This window comes from Erinaceus europaeus, chromosome 10, assembly GCF_950295315.1.
Source record: "Erinaceus europaeus chromosome 10, mEriEur2.1, whole genome shotgun sequence".
Classification (NCBI taxonomy): Eukaryota; Metazoa; Chordata; class Mammalia; order Eulipotyphla; family Erinaceidae; genus Erinaceus; species Erinaceus europaeus.
Genome location: NC_080171.1, coordinates 24,841,249 through 24,855,982, shown reverse-complemented (window position 1 = coordinate 24,855,982; position 14,734 = coordinate 24,841,249). Strand labels below are relative to the sequence as shown.

Sequence of the window (14,734 nt, the reverse complement as noted above, 5' to 3'; positions counted from 1 at the left end):
TTTATCTACATTTCTCTGAAAATCAACTTGGAACATTGTTTTATATATTTGTTTGCCTGTCTGATCTCTTCTATGCTGAATATTCTGTTCATTTTCTCTCCCCATTTTTGGATAGGGTCATTTGTTTTCTTGTTGCTGAGTTTGGTGAGCTCTTCATGTATTTTGGTTTTTAGCCTCTTGTCTTGTGTATGACATGTAAAGATCTTTTCCCACTCTGCGGTCTCTGTCTGGGTGGTGGTTTCTTTTGCTGTGCAGCTTTTTAAATTTGAGGTAGTCACATTGGTTTATTTTTGGTTTAGCCATCTTTGTAATTGGATTCGTTTCACTGAAGATATCTTTAAAACTTATATAAAAAATGTTCTACCAATGCTTTTCTGTAAGTATTTGATAGTTTCTGGTCTAACATCTAAGTCCTGATCCATTTGGAATTTACTTTTGTGTTTGGTGAAATATAGTGGTTGGTTTCATTTTTTTTGCAGGTTTCACTCCAATTTTCCCAAAACCATTTGTTGAAGAGACTCTCCTTTCCCCATATAATAGTCTGGGCAACTTTGTCAAAGATTAGATGTCCATAGATGTGGGGGCTGGGCCTTTCTCTTTACTGGAGATATTGGTTGGCCCCTCTCTCCTCCTGGAAAGTACTGATTACCTGGTCTCTATTAAGACAGGTTGCCAGTGATTCCTTACTCTTCAGATAGAATTTTACCTGCCTGGTTTTACTAAGTGGGTACTTGCTTTGGCTTGCTTCTATTGAGAGTGGGTCCTAGTCATCAGCTTCTACTGAAATAAAGAAATGTTCAGCCCCTATCTAGGGCATCCTTCTTACTCCACCTCTACTTGAAAGAGGCTTCAATCCAGATCTGCTGAAAAAAAGTCTTGCTCAACCCAGATTTACTAAGATGGTAGCCTTTTGGAGCGATCTCTTCTTTGAGTTTCTGTTTGGACCATCTGTACTATGAAAGGTGTTCTTGTTTAGCCTGCTTCTGCCTAGGACCTGATACCATGGCTTGGATCTGGGTCTCAAGTCCAAGAGTTTTCTAGATCTTGGGGTGTAGTCTACAGAAAATCCAAGTGTTGATTTGAGTCTTAGCACTTTGGTCTTGGCTTCATTTCCCCCACAGAAAATGAGCGTTTCAGTTGATTGCCACATTTTTACCAGATTTATGTTAATGTTCAAAAAAATACTGCTGTATATAGACTTCAGAATCCCCAGTATAGAAAAACATGCTATAGATCAAGAGGTCTCTGATTAGAGTCCCAAGTCCTAATGTATTGGATTAGAGATCCAAGAATAAGACAGCAAATGTTACAAAAAAAAAAAAAGTCTCCTTTAGTCTGTCTGAAGAAAAGAGATAACATAGGACAAGGAAAGAACCTACTACTGAACTCAGGCATCACACCTGCCTATCAGCTCATGGACTTCATGGTACCATCCCAACAGTCTGATGTGCAGACCAAAATTGAAGACACCCTAATGGAATAAAACGGTGTGACTCATCCTCAATGTTGATACAAGACTCCCTGAGTAACGAAGCTATGCAGGAACATCAATAACAGGAATTCCCTAGGATGGAAGTCCTCCATATGTGCAGAAAAGGCTATGTAGTCCAGGAGCAGTTCTTGGTGCTGATGGTGTGGGTAGCAAAGACAATATGACCTTTATACCACAGTGTTTTCCACATCAGTCACAAGAAAACACGTAAACTTAATAGAAACTTAAGTTGGTACATGGTCACCAACCATCATTTCCTGGAGAATGATGCTGCAAGCAATCAATATCTTTATACTGACTTATAGTTTAAAATTGGTAATGATAATTATAAGGCAATATATTCTAGGAAACTTTGTGCTCAAAGGAAAAAGAATCAAAGAATAGAATTCTGAATAAAATGAAATTGTTCATTTAAACATGGATTATAAACATAATGGTTCATCATTTCAGAATACCTATCTTAAATTCTGAGCAAAAACATTTGTGAAAATGACTAGTGATTTTTGAGCCTAATTATCTTACATGTATGTACCTATTGCTTTATTGAGGCTTGATACTATAAAGAAAATATTGTCAGAAAGGACAGGATAAGTGAAACTGAAATTCCTGTAGGTGGGGGCCAGGGACATGAACTCTGGTCCTTGCTAACATGTGCACTCAACCAGGTGCACCACCATCTGGCAGCCCAAATGATCAATAACAGATAAGCTGATTAAAAAGTTGTAGTACATACACACAATGGAATGCAACTCAGCTATGAGAAAAGATAAAATCTTTCTTTTATTTCAGACGGTTCATGGATTTATTATGTCAGAAAGCACAATAAGGCATTTTGGTCAGTGAATTCTTGTTTTTAAATAGTTTTTTAAATTTAGTTTTAAATATTTATTTATTTTCCCTTTTGTTGCCCTTGTTTTTCATTGTTGTAGTTATTATTGTTGTTGTTATTGATGTTGTCATTGTTGAATAGAACAGAGAGAAATGGAGAGAGGAGGGGAAGACAGAGAGGGAGAAAGACACCGGCAGACCTCCTTCACCGCCTGTGAAGCAACTCCTCTGCAGGTGAGGAGCCGGGGGTTCGAACTGGGATCCTTAAGCCGGTCCGTGCGCTTTGCACTGGACAGTGAATTCTTATGCTGACATATTCCCTTACTTGCCCAGAAACAGAGATGTAACCAACTTGTGACTTGAGATGGAATGCTAAGACCCAGCAGTCACTGGATGTGATGGGCCGGTCAATGTGTCACTGGCTTGTGGCATTTTCTTTCTAGCCAGGTTGTTGCTAAGCTTCTGGTTCCTTCCACTGTGGCATGGGACAAAGTCACTTTTTCAGTGGCCAGGAAGTTGGCTCAGTGGCAGAGCATAGGGCTGGCATCTTTTAAGTCCCAAATTGCATCCCTGTCACTATAGAGGTAGGAGTGACGCTCAGTTTTTCTTTCTCTCACCCTCATTCTCTCTCCTATTAAAATCAATCAATGACTTCTAGAAAAACTCAACAGCATTTCTGAACGTAGCACCTTAGACCACTCAGCCATGACACCTCAACAGCATTTCTGTACTCATGTAGCCACTTTGGAACTTTAGTTTACAAACCTAACTTTTGTCAATCAATCAAAAGGTATATATAGAGGTGGTTTCAGAGGTGACCCAGTACCTAGAGTGTGCATGAGGTCCCAGGTTTAATTCCGGGCACAATATATATATGTGTGTGTTGCTTTGGTTCTCTCACAAATGAGGTTGAACCAGATTCTCAGTCTTTCTTCTTCTTTTTTTTCTTTTATTATGGTGACTACAAACATACTGTATCAAGGTCTTTAAAACAAAAACAGTGTAATCCAGAGAATTTTACAACCAAAGGGCATTCACTACTTTCTCTAAGTCCCCAGTAACTTCTGACCACTTTATATAATTCAAAGAAGCAAAAGTTTACTTACTACTACCAGTGTTAGAGTCTCTACCAGGAGTCAAAGTCAGTTTTATGTTATAAGACAGATGTACTGGTATACTTGTGTACTGTCCTGATCATCAACTGTATGTCACACAGATAGGATATAGAATAGTCCATAATTTTTTTTTGCATTCAGTTCTTAGCCCCATTGATGAGCTTCCCTCCACCATACACTAGTCCAGTCCATAATTTATGCAAATGCTACTTAAGAGATGAGCAACCACAATGACAAGACAGAATATTCTTAGAGGTCTACATGGATCATAACTTCACCAGTCACTTCTTTAAATGTATCAGGTTCATGAGAAAGTCATGACACTTTGTTTGCATAGGAAAACACAGAAAAGCAAGTCATGGTTTCCCTGACAACCCAATATAGAAAATAGTAAACATCAAAGAGCATATAAATATTGGAAATACCACCATTAAGTATTGTTAAGTGTTTGCTAGTTCATTGTTGTTGTTGTTGGTTTTAACAGTAGAGAACCTATAAGGACATCTAACAAAAAACAGTGAGTAAAATATATTAAGTTTTTATTGATTACCATAATTACTATAAATGTTTACAATATCCTAGTCACAAATGATGGTTCTGCAGTCTGTAATTTTTTATCATTAATATATGGAAGGCATGCGATAAGGAGTTCTTCTTTTGTACAACCTCTAAGACAACACTTTTCTGAGTATCCTCTGCGTTTTCTTTGAGGATGATGTCCCCAAAACAAACTGCTTAAGGTTTTAATTTTGTTTTTATTTTTCTTCTGAAATTCTACAACCTCATGCATATATGGATCAAAATCTTGTGATGAGGAAACTTCACTTGTCTCGTCAAGTAGCATGTTGGCCTTTTTAGACCGATACTCAGGTAGTGATTGCATCAACAAATTGTTTATTGCTTCTTCCTGAGATGCAGAAATAGAGACTGTTGAGACACAAGAAACAAACATCCTACTTAATTCAAATCTTCCTTAATCTGAAAATGGAGTCCCAATAATAGAGTAAACCAGAAAATTGTTAAAAAAAAAGAAAGCTATGACTTTTATATCATAAAGTTTATTTAAAAGCAATACTTATTGTAATTAATTATGGGTCATGTTTTCCTTTCAGAAGGCTGAGATTGCATATTTTATGCAGAAACTGTTCTAAGTAATCATTCATGTTCCATAAAGTACAAGGTTTTATAGTATAAAGCTCAGTGGCTGTCCAGTGGAGAAGCTGTTATAAAAGTCAGAACTCCCACCTTCTGCACCCCATAAAGAACTTTGGTTCATACTCCCTGAAGGGAAGAAATATTAGTGGAAGATGACTAGAGGGCTCTGAACTCCAATTCCATTAGGGCTCAGAGAGAGAAAAAGAAAAAAGGAGAGACATTCAGAAGTAGTCATAAGTGTGATTTAGAAAGGAAGAGAAGGCAGGGACATAGAAAAAATGTGCAAAAATATATATGATAGATATTTAGGTTGATAGATAAGTAGATAGAAAAAAAGATAAGATAGGTAGAAAGATAGATAGATGATAGATAATAGTTAGCCCATATCTGTGGCCTTGGAGAAATACTGCACTTTCCAATGGGGACACAGAACTCTTGGTGGTAGAAACAGTGTGGAATTGTACCCGTTATTTTGTAATTTTTGTAATTTTGTAAATCAATATTAAATCACAAGTAAAAAAAAAGATCTCACAAAAGCAAAAAAGTGTTTGTATTTACATGGTTGCACAACTATTATCATTACTTTATTCCAGAATACTTATATCATTAAAAGAAAAACCACATATTCATTAACAGTCACACAAAGTGTCAGTGTTTTTATAGATAGTAGCAACCACTAATTTACCTTCTCTAAGGATTTGTCTATTCTGGGTATGAAAATGTATCATGCGCAGAATTTTGAGTCTGGATTTTCACTTAGCCTGCTTTCAAGGTTCACCTATATTTTATCATATTTCAGTACTTTATAGATAGCTAATTTTCCAATATATATATTCATATGCAACATTTCATTTTCTTCATTTAGCAGTTAGTGGATATGTTTGATGTCTCTACTTCTTGGCCATTAGGATTAGCATATCTATGTATATTTATATAAGTTTCTGTGTGAACTTTTGTTTTTAATTTTCTTGAATATACACCCAAAAATAGAAATATTGGATCATATGGTAAATTTATTAACTTTTTGAGGAACAACTTAACTGCTTTTCCCAATAGCTTTTAACTCGATATTTGATATGTAGAGTTACACTTGCACCATATTCTTGCTAACACTTGATAATTTCCATATTCTTTTAGTATAGCCATCTTTCTGGATGTGTAATGGTATTCTGTTGTGGTTTTGATTTGCATTTGTCTAGTGACTAATGTTGACTATCTTTTCATGTGCTTACTGTGTCTCTTTGTAGAAATGCCTATTCAAATACTTGGCCCATTTTTATGCTGGGTATGTTTAATTTTATGCACATTTGATAACTAAGTGGTCAGTAGAACACATTTTGTTGTTCACTAAAGCAAAAGAAATAGAGCAGTGTAATATACTTAACATATGTTTCTGTTATACTACTCTTCATTCACTTTAACTGAAAGAATTTAAATGTCCCCAAAGGTTATTATTTGCTAGGTTTCCTTCATGCCCTTGTTTCTAGCTACAGTCTCTTCTAGAAGGATGTATTTTCTAATAACTACTACTGTAGAGCCAGTCCTTATAAAGTCATGCTCTGAAACATATGACCTTATCACACAGTTGCAGCTGAGCAGACTGGAGGTTGACACCAAAGAAAACACTCTGATGTTTCTAATGTGGCTACTAATCAGTGCCATGTGAGAGAAAAATGGGTTGAATCCAAACAGTCCAGAATCCAGACAAAGAGGATAGGACTCAAAATCAAGGTGCCATTTTACTCTTTTTGGTTTCCATGGTACTTGCAAATTCCTTCAGAGAAGGAACCATCCCCCTACTAAATAAAGGCAGGTAGTTCAGCATATACAGAAGTCTTAGAGAATGTAGTAGACATGGCATGGCAAGGAAAATAAGCTCCCTCCCCCAGTATATGGAATCTAGAGGTCTGGCATATGTGACCTTGAAAAAGATGAGAAAGAAGCTGCCTCTAAGACTTCCTGAGAACTATAGTAGTTACCACTGGGTGGGGTCAGGACACAGAATCTTGGTGTGTGTGATGTGGAAATATACCCTCTAATCCTACAATTTTTCAAGAAATGTTAATATATATGGAGAAAGAAAGAAAGAAATTAAGAAGGAAGTGGTAGGTAGAGAGAAAGAGAAACACTAGCTTTGTCTCACTCCTTGTGAAGTTTGCCCCTTGCAAGTGGGGCCTGGGAGTTTGAACCTGAGTCCTTTGTACTGTACTGTGTACACTCAAACCAGGTGTGCTATGACCTGGCTCCAATTCTACAATCTTGTAACCTAATATAAGTCATAAAAAAGAAAAATAAATAATTACCAAAGGAGATGTCAAAAAAGATTAAATCCAGTTCATCTATCAATCATCTTTCTTTTTTTTTAAAAAAAGAATTTATCTATTTATTTATTCATGAGAAAGATAGGAGAGAAAGAACCAGTCATCACTCTGGTACATATACTGCCAGGGATCGAATTCAGGACCTCATAGTTCAGAATTCAGTGCTTTATCCACTGCGCCACCTCCCAGACCACTCTATCATCTTTCTTTCTATCATCTATCTACCTATCTATCATATATGTATCTAACAGGACAAGAAAAAATTCCTTAGAAATCAAGCTTAGTTATATGAAAATGGAGAGCCTAAGAGACCAGTAAATTTAAAATCACTATTATGAAGAAAATAAAAATGGAACTTAATGAAACACATTAAATGCAAGATAACACAAAATAAAACACTAATGCAATAAGGAAAGAAATCTAGGAGCAAAGGGACTTGACTTCTTCTAGCAAAGAGATTATAACTACTAAAGAATTCCAAATAAAAAGCTGAATATAAAAAAAAGTGAATAAAACTAAAACTTCCAGAGAAAGCACAACACGATGGCTTAGTCTTACAAAGAAAATAGTAAGTGAAATTGGAAGTAAAACTTCAGTAATGACTTGAATGAAAAAGGAGAGGTAAAATTTAGGAAAATTGAAGAAATCTGTCAAGAACTGTCTGACTGCACAAGAAGAAGCTAAGGATAAAACCAGTGGGAGAAGAGTATAGAGTCTATTCAAAGAAATAACTGAGAGCTTCCCTCAAATAAAAGGAAAGTATAAAATCCCAGGAGAAAATAGCATTTCCAAATGCAAAGAAAAGATACACATCAAGACAAATCACTGTTAAATTATCAAAATTAGGCAATAAATAAAAATGTTAACAATTGCTGGGGGGGAGTACATTACCTATAAATGTGCCCAGATTAAATTTATCATCAGATTACTCAATAGAAATTTCACAGGATAAGAAAGAATAAAATAACAGATGACAGTTTTAAAAGCTAAAATCTTCTAATTAAGAATACTCTGAAAAGAACTATCCATATATGATGGGTAAACAAAGGCTCTGATAAACAAAAGCTAATGGTATTACCACTACCAAACGTGTTGAAATGAGTGTTTTTGCAGGGGAAAAAAGAAACAAAAACCAAAACTAACATAAAACTTTTGAGTAGATGATAAATAGTAGTACAAAAACAGAAACATAAAACCATGTACCAACAAAACATCAAAGGAAGGCATAACAGATAAAAGAGTCTGTTTATTCTAAAAATAAGAAATTGATACCAGCACAGATGATACAAACTTAGACACAGATTGATTCAAACGTCCTGATAACTACAAAAACAAAAATCTGGAATTAAGCAACTTAAAATAAAACACTGAGGTGTGTACTAGTGCAATACCTGACTTGGATAGTGTGCTGCTTTGCCCTATGCACAACCCATATTCCAGCCCAGCTTTCACCACAGTGAAAGAAGCTTTGGCTACATGGTCTCTTTTGCTTTCTCTCTCTTCCTCTATTTAAATACTAATACTAATAAAATACTGAAGAAACTGAGAGTCACCAGAGCAAACCAAAGGAAGAGACAGGTAGAAATTCATGCAGAACAAATTGTTTGGCTTCATATGTTAACTCTCTTTTCAATCACCAGGTTCCAGATGCCACCAGGATGCTGGCTAGGCTTCCCTGGATTGAAGACCCCACCAATGTGTCCTGGAACTCAGCTTCCCCAGAGACACACCCTACTAGGGAAAGAGAGAGGCAGACTGGGGGTATGGACCGACCAGTCAACGCCCATGTTCAGCGGGGAAGCAATTACAGAAGCCAGACCTTCTACCTTCTGCAACCCTCAACGACCCTGGGTCCATGCTCCCAGAGGGATAGAGAATGGGAAAGCTACCATGGGAGGGGGTGGGTTATGGGGATTGGGTGGTGGGAATTGTGTGGAGTTGTACCCCTCCTACCTTATGCTTTTGTTCACTAATCTTTTCTTAAATAAAAAAAATTAAAAAAATTAAAAAAAAAATAAAAATAAAAAAAAAGAAATTCATGCAGAAGAAACATCAAAAATACACATAGACCAAAAAAAACCCAACCAACCAAACAAACCAAAAAACCAAACCAATACTCATTCTGCATGTGAATTGTTAGCACTCACCAATTTAAAGACACAAAACGTCTTGAATGAATAAAAATTCAGGATATATATATATATTATTATAAGAAATTCATAGTAGATATTAACACAAGCATAAGGAAAGTGAAAGATCAGTATAAGGTATTTTTTTCCTCCTTTAGCGGACCTAGTGGGGGGTGTACTGTTATATGGAAAACTGAGAAATGTCATGCATGTACAAACTATTGTATTTACTATTGAATGTAAAACATTAATTTCCCCATAAAGAAATTTTAAAAAAATCTGTGAATAAAGAAAAAAATTATTGAGAAATTGATCTTAAAAGATGTACTGGATGTGAGGGCTATCGGGCTGTGACATCTCCCACCCCATTGATCCCCAGGGTTGATTTGGCTGATCTGGCTCACTTGTGTCCCCTTCCTCCCTCACAGCTCCATGTGTGTGTGTCCCTCCTGCATGCCTTCCTCAAATAAGAGATGAACCGGTCTTCCATCAAAGGTATAATAGTAGCTACACTCCCCTGCTAGAACCTCCAAAAAAAGAGATATTAGAACCTGTCAAGTGAAAAGAGAAAACATACATATATACATACACATATGAACTAGGCCCACATGGTACATTTAAGCCTCATGAGAAGTATCATATTGTAAAAATGTTTCCTTAAAAGATTTCAGCTTGCCAAAAGTTTTTAAAAGTCATAAGCTGTCATGCATTTTTGTGTAACAAATGTTTAATCTTTTTAACAAATTTAAATATTAATATGTATATTCTAAAATTATGTGAAATATCTTAAGGTCTGATCAATTCCAATCACCATTCTAAAATAAATGCATGTCACAAACTGGACAAACATTCCTGTCAAATGCATTATAGTGAGATCTTTAACTATGGTCATCATAGCCTTCTGCTAAAAACTAATTTTTACCCTAATGCTCTTTATTGGGGGATTAATGGTTTATAGTTGACAGCGAAATACAATAGTTTGTTCATGCATAACATCTCCCAGTTTTTCCCATAACAATTCAACCCCCACTAGGTTGTTCTCTGCCATTATGTTAAAAATTGGGGGGTCAGGCGGTAATGCCGCAGGTTAAACACACATGGCACAAAGTGCAAGTTCAAGCCCCCGGCTCCCCACCCGTGTGTGTGTGTGTGTGTGTGTGTGTGTGTGTGTGTGTGTGTGTGTGTGTGTGTGTGTGTGTGTGTAGGGGTAGCTTCACAAGCGGTGAAGCAGGTCTGCCAGGTGTCGATCTTTCTCTCCTCCCCTCGGTCTCCCTCTCCTATCTCTTTCTCTCGGTCCTATCCAACAATGACATCAATAACAACAACAATAATTACCACAACAATGATAAATCAAGGGCAACAAAAGGGGAAAATATAGCCTCCAGGAGCAGTGGATCTGTAGTGCAGGCACCGAGCCCCAGTAATAACCCTGGAGGCAAATAAAAAATCAAAATAAATAAATAAACTGGAATTTTTAATTACAAACAAGAGGTCAAGATTTCTACAATGAGACTGAATAAACTATAGAGGGACATACAATTCCCAATAAATTTCTTTTTAAAATGTTCTGATTAAAACATTTTTGAACTGACTAATCTTTCAAGTGATCTGGAAAATTACATCTTTTTTTTTGTGTGAGAACTAAAATATTTGTTTTCTTTCCCCCTAGTATCATAAGAATGTAGAAATTTAGTAATAGGTTCTTTTATTTCTTATGTTCATTGACTCTGCACTAAATTTAGGAGAAAATCTTTTCTCTGGAATTAACATGTTTTCATCCAAGCGTTGACTAGAATATCAAAGACCATAACACTTTGAGAAATCAAAACTTTTCTCAGTGCCAGCAAGGAAGGTTGCAGTCTTTTCACCAGGGTTATTGCTGTGGCTTGGTGCCTGCGCGTATCATACATCCACTGTTCCTGAGGGCCATTTTCCCCTGCTCCCCCTCCTCTTCTTCTTTGTATCTCTCTCTCTCTCTCCCTCCTTCATCTTTCTTTATGTATCTATTTTTTTTTGATTGGACAGATTGAGAGGGGAGGGGAGATAAAAAGGGGGAGAGAGAAAAAGAGAAAGAGAGAGAGAGAGAGATACCTGCAAACCTGCGTCACCACTAGTGAGCATCCTTCATGAGGCAAGGATCCAAAGTAATGTGTGTGCATAACTGGGTGCCCCAATGCACAGTCCCCAGGATGCAGTCTGATACTTTACTTTGTGTAGGGTATAGCAAATCAAGGGGCAAGACAGATGGCTTCTTGGTAAGGCATGGGATTTTAAGAAACCTCAAGGAGAGAGGAATTAATTGCAAAATATCAATATTACAGGGGCAAACGCTAGAAGAAGAATATTACAGGCAGAGAGTAATGACTCCTTAGAATGGCATGGTGTGACTCTAGAAACTTGAAAAGTCATTATGGTCTGAAAAATCTGTGCAAACATTCCAAAGTAAAGTGATTTATAAGAATCTCTATGGTTATCATATGTTCTGTGCTTATGCAAAAGAATGAGCCAGACAACCCAGGCAGTGACACAATAGCAATGAAGTCGGACCTAGTAGCAGGAGGTCTAGCCAGAGTTCCATCCCCTGAGTCACATGTGCCAGGTCAGTCTGGTTCTCTTGTTTCTTCTTTCTCATATATTAATAAGTAAATGATTTATATAAAATGGGCCATATTTATTCAAACTAGAATTAATTTGAAAATAATTGCATTTTACTGTAGTGACTTGGTCAAATGAAGTGATGGTAGCGAGAAAAACGATTTCTTAATTATTTTTGAAATGTTCTTTCTTTCTCCTCCTTGTCCATCACCCGGGCACTGGAATGAATCCTAAGTTTTCTCAATATCTGGCTATGACTTTCCAAAATAACATTTTGCTTTCTTCCAATCTTTTGACACGCATTGAAAATTAAGATTATCATTTTCTGAAACCAGACACACTTAAGATGAAAAATCTAATATAGATTGCACAGAGCTATATCAATGAACCCCTAAATTCAAAAGATACCTCTACTAGTTGACACAGCATTAGGCTGTCTCAGGGATTGAGCCACAGCTATTTGGTTGACAGAATATGAGATTCCCTATGTAGAGACTACATCACTAAATGCTATATACATAGGAAATGGCCAGAGCATTTTTAAAACTTAGGATGGACTTTTGACTTAATGAAAAAAAAGAAAGGAGGAAACAAAGGAAGGAAACAAAGGAAGGAAACAAAGGAAGGAAGGAAGGGAGGCAGGGAGGAAGGAAGGAAGGAAGGAAGGAAGAAAGAAAGAAAGAAAGAAAGAAAGAAAGAAAGAAAGAAAGAAAGAAAGAAAGAAAGAAAGAAAGAAAGGAGGAAAGAGAGAAAGAAAGAGAAAATCTGGGAGTCAGCTGGTAGTGCAGCGGGTTAAACGCACGCGGCTCGAAGCGCAACGACCAGCGTTAAGGATCCGGTTCGAGCCCCGGCGCCCCACCTACAGGGGAGTCGCTTCACATGCAGTGAAGCAGGTCTGCAGACGTCTGTCTTTCTCTCCCCCTCTCTGTCTACTCCTCCTCTCTCCATTTCTCTCTGTCCTATCCAACAATAACGACATCAACATCAACAACAATAAAACAACAAGGGCAACAAAAAGGAATCAATAAGTAGTTTAAAAAAAATTTTTTTTAATAAAGGGAAAACCTAAACCTAGTTCAGTTTCAATAAATATTAGGGTCTCCATTTTTGGCATAAAGTACTCCTTCCTTCCTGGATTTCAGAAATCTTGACCTTTGCAACACTCTCTCCAAATCTACGTTAATTTTTTCCAACTGCTTTATTTTAGTACTATGTGCAATTAACCGGGTGCACCACTGCCTGCCCCCCCATAGTTTTATTTTATAAGGTAATAATTTCGATGGCACTAAGCCTATAGACGATTCCTTTTCCTTTAAAGTGGCAAAGCAGATGGGATCTAACATGGTAGTCAGTAAATGCTAATAGCTGAGAGGTGATGTAGCTTTAACAAGAGCTGCTTGAAAGCATTAAGTTCCTAAGGACTGCTGAAAAGAATAATAAATTCAACATCTATAAAGCACAGCACCTCAGCTGGGCATTTTAAGAGTAAAACAGCCTATGCTTAGTCTCTATAATACATGTCATGCATGGCTAGCCTTGTGGGAGTGAGGCTTGTATAGTCTCACAGATTTATACCTGTAAAGGTGCTGCATTTGGCTGAATGCTCTATTGTCTACACTTTGAAATTCTCAATCATTTGCATCTTTGAACTTGTAAATGAGTGAAATTCTCAATCATTTGCATCTTTGAACTTGTAAATGAGGTATTAAGTACACCAACTTTTACGTAAATCTTGACAGGACAATGGCCCATGTGTTGGCACACAGAGAAAAGAAGAAAGTTTTATAGTTCAGTAACATTTAAGTGCTCTTTCCTTCTATTTCAACATGAGGAAGACTCTGCATTTTCATCTTGCAATAGAGCATTTTCATCTTGCAATAGGGGAACATGCAGGGCGAGAATCAGGACAGTCAGAGTTGTGTTGGGTCCTGGAACAGGACTGAGGGTGTGAAGTCAACCTTATGATGGGATCAGCAAAGTCTTCCCACAGGGGGACAATGAACCAAGATTGATTTTGAAGGATAAATGGAGTTCATCATGTGACAAGAGTGCTCTACCAAGGGAAAAGGGAGCATCCCTGAAAACGTGCACTTATTTCCAGTAAGTTTAAGAAAAGGAAAAGCTTCAGGGAGGTTTTGTGCTACCATCAATACAATATCCTGAATATTAATTTTTGTTTTGTTTTGATTTTTAGTGTGCTAGGCACCAATATCATTTGCCGGGGTGGCAAGTGGTGATTCTTTTCTATCCCAGAAGATTCACGGATAAAGAATGTACCAGAGGTGTACAAGCCTCTTCTTTGGTTTAGATGTCCTTCCTTCCTTCCTCTCTCTCTCCCTTCCTTCCTTCCTTCCTTCCTCTCTCTCTCTTTCTCTCTCCTTCCTTCCTCTCTCTCTTTCCCTTCCTTCCTTCCTTCCTTCCTCTCTCTCTCTCTCTCTTTCTCTCTCCTTCCTTCCTCTCTCTCTTTCCCTTCCTTCCTTCCTTCCTTCCTTCCTTCCTTCCTTCCTTCCTTCCTTCCTTCCTTCCTTCCTTCCTTCCTTCCTTCCTTCCTTTCTTTCTTTCTTTCTTTCTTACCTGGGTTTGCGCCTCTCCCCCAGCTGGGGAAAGTGGTCTGGGAGCTTTCCTGCCGGTCGGGGATGAAGGATTCAACCTTCATGGCCTGGGAAAGCAGCCGCGTCAAAGGGGTGTCCTCCTCGGCCGCCTGGCTCCAGCTGGCAGTGCCACAGAGCTCCACCAGCTCCTGCAGCAGGTGCCTCCCGCACAGTTTCCTGGCTCTGCTCACCTGGCTCTGCCCCAGGGAGCCGCGGACCAGCAGCAGCCCGAGCCACAGCAGAGACCAGCAGAGGCATCGCGGCATCCCCACCGGTCCCCAAAGCGCCCCAACTGCCCACAGCCCGCGGGACCCGCAGCCCTGGAGCCGAGTTCTCACACTGTTTTCTGAGCCGGTAGCAGCTCTCGCGAGAACTCCAGGGCGAGCCAAGATGGCAGCGTGCACACTGACATAGGCCCCTCTCCTTCGGCTGCTTGAGGCTTACTTCCCCCCCACCTCCCTTTTTTTCATCTTAATAACTTAATTGATAAAACTTTTTACATAAATGT

General features: G+C 38.0%; 1 protein-coding gene across 1 annotated transcript; it reads right to left on the bottom strand.

The window, feature by feature from the left end:
- Positions 1–3,957: 3,957 nt before the first annotated feature.
- Positions 3,958–14,502, bottom strand: LOC103126700 (insulin-like peptide INSL6). Its single transcript, XM_007537613.2, has 2 exons — positions 14,210–14,502; positions 3,958–4,362 (listed from the first exon to the last, which is right to left on the bottom strand). The coding sequence occupies exons 1-2, from the start codon at positions 14,490–14,492 to the stop codon at positions 4,004–4,006; spliced, it is 642 nt and encodes a 213-aa protein (XP_007537675.1). The 5' UTR covers positions 14,493–14,502; the 3' UTR covers positions 3,958–4,003.
- Between the last annotated feature and the right edge of the window lie 232 nt (positions 14,503–14,734).

What these genes read in the sequence shown, in the direction of transcription:
- LOC103126700 (XM_007537613.2), bottom strand. Translation starts at nt 14,492, where the DNA reads ATGCCGCGATGCCTCTGCTGGTCTCTGCTGTGGCTCGGGCTGCTGCTG. An exon ending in GGGGAGAGGCGCAAACCCAG is followed by an intron (nt 4,363 to 14,209) that starts GTAAGAAAGAAA and finishes GTGTCTCAACAG; the next exon opens with TCTCTATTTCTGCATCTCAG.